Below are 4,973 nucleotides of genomic sequence, written 5' to 3'. Positions count from 1 at the left end.
AAGAACGAAAACAAATACAAAAACAAAAACGTAAGAAGCGCGCACGAACGTAAATGATCATAAAAATGATAGATATAATTAAATAATGTATAAAATATTTTACACTATAAATACATTAAAATTAAACTTATATATAAATTATCCTGTGACTAAAAAATGCCAAAACGTTCTAGCTACATGAAAATCATAACGCAATAGTGTGTGAATACAATTGCAAAATTTGCAATGGACAGGCTAGGTTGCTTATTCATATGTTTACAACCAGATGCAGATTTATAAGATATATTTTAAGATTGTTTATTAATAATTCTCTGAGTTACTGTACTATATACTTATCCTAGCAATGGGCTGCTCTTAATTGTGTATCCTAAAGTCAAATTAGTGCTGCCAGGTGAAGAACTAACGATTTTTATTTGAATGACTACTTAACATACCACTGTTGCGTCTATATATTAAAATCTAGCTAGAATCATATATATGGCCTAATCAATAAGCTAAATCAATGAAAATAAAAATAACAGCTCGATTCCCATGATGTATTAAGTAGTGTTACCAAGGGTTTGCAAATAGTGGTCGAAATAGGGTAAGTACATAATTTATTCAGGAATGTTGTATAGCATCATGAGCAATCAGCCTTAGATTTTGTAGCAGATTGACTGCTCGTGATGTTGTACAAATTCATGAATTTTCGTCTCAACGTGGTTCCATATACATATGTTTGTATATATATATATATATGTTACCCCCGATAAATTATAGCAGAGATCAGAGTAGCAGCTAGATGGATCTATCGAAATCCTCCAGCACCAAAAGCAGGAGACCAATAATCAGCTCCATTGTCACTTCCAACTTGCAGTGTGCATGACACTGGAACCAGACACAACCCTCTACTCCTCAGGTCCTTCTTTGCTTCTTCTTGATGCTGGGAACCCTAATTAATTAACAACAGTCAGTGAGGGATAGTTAAAAAAAAAAAAATACTACATACAAGCATATAACATTCCATTATGAGTATATCCTTGGGGGATAAGTTTGTCATTTAATCTTTTGATGGTCATTTGTCAAAATCCAACGTTTTTGGTGCCAAAATATATATATAGTGGTTTCCTCTACTATTTAATATTTATTAACAGTTACCTCCTGCTGACTAGTTGCTTTCCTCTTCTTCAAGCAGTTTTCATTCAGCAGCTACATTACAATGCAACCAGAAAGTTATTATAAAATCAACGAGAATTTGATAATGAACCTCCAAACTGTACATTCTCATTTTTCAAATCAGTACTATATTACAGGAAAGCAACTTAATTGTGCGTGCGTGATTCATATGTTAGAATAATATTATTTTATCTGCTAAAGCTGGTGACATTAAAATTCTCTTTTCTTGTCTACTACTTTATTCATTTAATAATAGAATTATGCAAGTTGAAGCATGGTAGGTTATTTTGCAAGTGCAAAGAGTGAATGATCCTAGGAAAAGCATAGCATATATACCTGACCGGGATCTTCAGGGAATAAACAACTCTTCTCTCCTTGAACCTAGCATCAAATAATTACATTATAATTAGTCAATTAGTAGCACATAATTAGGCATATTAATTGGTATGTGCTAGTGGTGCACATGTAAGAAGAAAGTATAGTATAGCAGAAAGCAGCTGCATTATCATGCTATGTTACATTGGGAAGGGAGAAAAATGAAAGAGCATTAGCTTTATATCTATGTGGCAAGAAAGTAAGCAGAGAAATGGGATATTACAGGATTTTGGTGTTTCATGTTTGGTGATCCATTGACCAAGTAAGGTAAGCTAAGGGCCTGCATCATCCACGGGGGAAAAGGAGAACATGCAGCAGCAATGTATACAGAATTTTTAGAACTTCGATAACTAGTAAAGGAAGAGCAACGTGCAAATGGGGCACCTTTAACAGCGTGCCATGATGCATCTCTGACTCTCGTGCGTGGTTGTTATGAAAAAAGAAGAGAGAAGGAACATAACATCACCTCAATTTGACTCTGAAGGAATCTGATATACCCAATAGCTTCTAATAAGACAGACGCAGTGTCAGTCTGCAAAAGTTAACAACATATATACCACTTATCATCACACTGTTCCCACTACTACTTTCTCATGCATCCATCTTTTCTTTGTATTGCTGCCTAATTAAAAAGTGTCCATTTTTTCAGGTCTAGAAAATAAATTATATGTTGTTAAGTTAAAAGAGGCTTAGGGGTAGATTGCAATTGCAAGAGCAAAACGTATGGTTTCTTTAATTTTTATGAATTATATATGCTACATTTACAGTAAAAATAGTCATTAAATTAATTATTATATAAAATAAATACTTAAATAACTAAGTGTATGCGTATTTAAATTGAATTGAGTAAAGTAGGTAGCTAATAAGTGAGGGTGTTAACATACCTTTCCAAATGGGGAAACGAGTTGATGGAGAGCTGCGATTCTGTCACCTAACTTCTCCTTCCTAACCTGAATTTGGTGAGAACAAATATGAAATAACTGAATCGGAGATCAGAGTTAGCAGGGAGGCACATGCTCATCATAAAGTTGGTTATATTGTTGTGTTTGTTTTGTGCTGATTATTCTTCGGTTGCAGTAACCACCCACATGCCACATGCATGACGTACTTCCTTCTATTGTATTCAGGAGGGAATTGGATATTGGAAGCATCTATCTGTCTTCTAATTCTCTTTTACTTTTTTTTTTTTAGCTACATATGTTTTTGTTTACCTTGAACGTCGACTGTTGAACCCTAGCTTTCTTCGATGCTCCACCACCTGCGATGCTATTGCACTATACAAACACACGAATTGTATAGCTAGTAAATACTAAATACAAGTGTATAATTTCGGGAGAAAATAAAGAGAAAGAATAATTCATCCATTATAAAATTTAATTTGAATGAAGAAAGAATAATGTAACCCGTTGATGATATTAATTATTCTAATTTCTTTTTAAGACAATAAAAAAGGAGTTGGAGGTCCCATAGCCAAGCTTTTGGGTTGGCAAATTGAATGGCTTAAACTGAAAATTGTCTTCTTAATTAGTGAAGTCTAAAGTTATCATCATAAAATAAAATTTAATTTGTGCAGCAATTATTACAAGTTCAACATAAGATAAAGGAATATTGTGTTTGTTAGTGTATATATATATATATATATACCTCGGCGGAAGATGGAGGTGGAGGTGGAGGTGGAGGAAGCGTGGGCTGGGTGGAGAAGTCCAAGATGCTGGTGTTGAAGGTGACACATGGGGTGGAGGAAGCGTGAGACCAGTTAGGTTTCCCTGCACTTCCATCACCGTACACATAACTGCTCTCTACGGACCTTTCTTCTGATGCATGATGCTGCCATATACCTCTACCATTCTCTTCTTCTCCCACCACTCCTCCACTCCTGGATCCAAAAAAACAAAAAAAGTAGATCATCAAATCTGCAATCTAAGGCTGCCTTTTCATGATTCATGCATGCAAGAAATCGAGAGAGTTGATTACATACATGATTAGGTGAGTCCATGAGTCGCCGGGAAGCTCTGGATGCTCATGCTCATGTTCATGCCAGTTAGAAGGTGGTGGTGGATTCAGAAGAAAGTTGGTGTATGAAGAAGGAGTAGTAGTGGAGGAGTATGACAAGAAATCAGAAGAAGGAGAGTTCCAGCAGTTAGGGTTCCCGGAACCCATCATTTGCTCAACCACACCACCTCCTCTATTCATTAAGATCTCTTAATTGTTTCTTACAAATTAAAGAAGAACAAAGGAAAAAAAAAAAACCCTCTCTTTCTTTTCTTAGTAGTTGTTCTCTCCAAATTAAAGAAGGGTTTCTTACTTTTGTACCATCGATGCTAAGCTATAGGGTAGGGGGAAATTAAAACGCTATGCTGCTACACTCCCCCCTGCTACTGTTCCTCTTTCTTTGATGATACAATTTCAATAATCATCATGGACGACTCTTCAATACAAGTCACGCACGACCCACCCTTTTGTCTTTCTTTCTATCTTTTCTTTTTTTGCTCTTTCTCTTTCTCTTTCTTTCTTCCCTTTCCTCTTCTTTTCTTTTCTTTCCTCTATTTCCCCTTCTCCCTTGCTAGCTACTTGCTTTTGCTTTATCTTAAAGTGGGACACAAAAGGTGCTACCACTTCCCATAATTTAGAAAACAACTCTATATATAAATGCAACTCATCACCATCATATCCATCAAATTATTGTTTACTCACTTTACTTTAATTCATTCTCTTCTATCATTAGATAGGCTAGCCGGGTTAATATAGCATGTAAAATTCACATAATATAAATATCATACCATATAGTTGAAGGAAAAAAAGGGGTGCGTTAATAATAATTATTTGCTCTTAAAAAAATATTTCTTTTTTCTATTGCATCTTCGTATCCACGTGGCATGTTTTGAGGCTTTTATTACAAAGCTTTCTTTTTTGGTAGTTATACGTTGTATATGTATTTAGAGCCTTTAGTAGAGGATGAGACGTCTAAAATTTAATTTGAGCAATTTAATTCGACATATCTAAGCCAATCACTTAAACCATCTTCCGTGTGGTGTTGATTCGGTATTATTGATCATTATATTGCATGTATTTTATACTTATACCATTTCAGGAAGTAATCTTCGTTCGATGAGTTTATTATTGGTCTGTGTCTAGCTAATATATATTTTGATATGAAAAGTTGAAGTTTAATATACCTCATTATTATTCAAGATAAAAAGAAAGGGATACAGCTAATTACTAATAAGTCATGCGTGCGTAATCAATTCTGTACTATTTTATTAAGAAAATGACACTGCTTACTTGGTAGTAGTCTTACTTAGATTAATTAAACTACGTATATATAGAAGAGGAAGAGGGTAGATGAATTTTTGTCGAAAAGGGTGCGGTGAAAGTGGAAAGAAATTGAAGTTTGATAGCAAAAGAGAGTAGTTTATTTTAGGTGTATCTTTAAAGATGCCATT

General features: G+C 34.6%; 1 protein-coding gene across 1 annotated transcript; it reads right to left on the bottom strand.

Annotated features, from left to right (window-relative positions):
• On the bottom strand, positions 393-4,230 carry LOC107630281 (transcription factor bHLH68). Its single transcript, XM_016333380.2, has 9 exons — positions 3,509-4,230; positions 3,175-3,406; positions 2,742-2,804; positions 2,415-2,480; positions 1,997-2,062; positions 1,754-1,810; positions 1,492-1,536; positions 1,138-1,188; positions 393-931 (listed from the first exon to the last, which is right to left on the bottom strand). The coding sequence occupies exons 1-9, from the start codon at positions 3,721-3,723 to the stop codon at positions 788-790; spliced, it is 939 nt and encodes a 312-aa protein (XP_016188866.1). The 5' UTR covers positions 3,724-4,230; the 3' UTR covers positions 393-787.

This window comes from Arachis ipaensis, chromosome B03 (assembly GCF_000816755.2).
Source record: "Arachis ipaensis cultivar K30076 chromosome B03, Araip1.1, whole genome shotgun sequence".
Taxonomy (NCBI): domain Eukaryota; kingdom Viridiplantae; phylum Streptophyta; class Magnoliopsida; order Fabales; family Fabaceae; genus Arachis; species Arachis ipaensis.
This window is presented reverse-complemented; position numbering and strand designations above follow the sequence as displayed.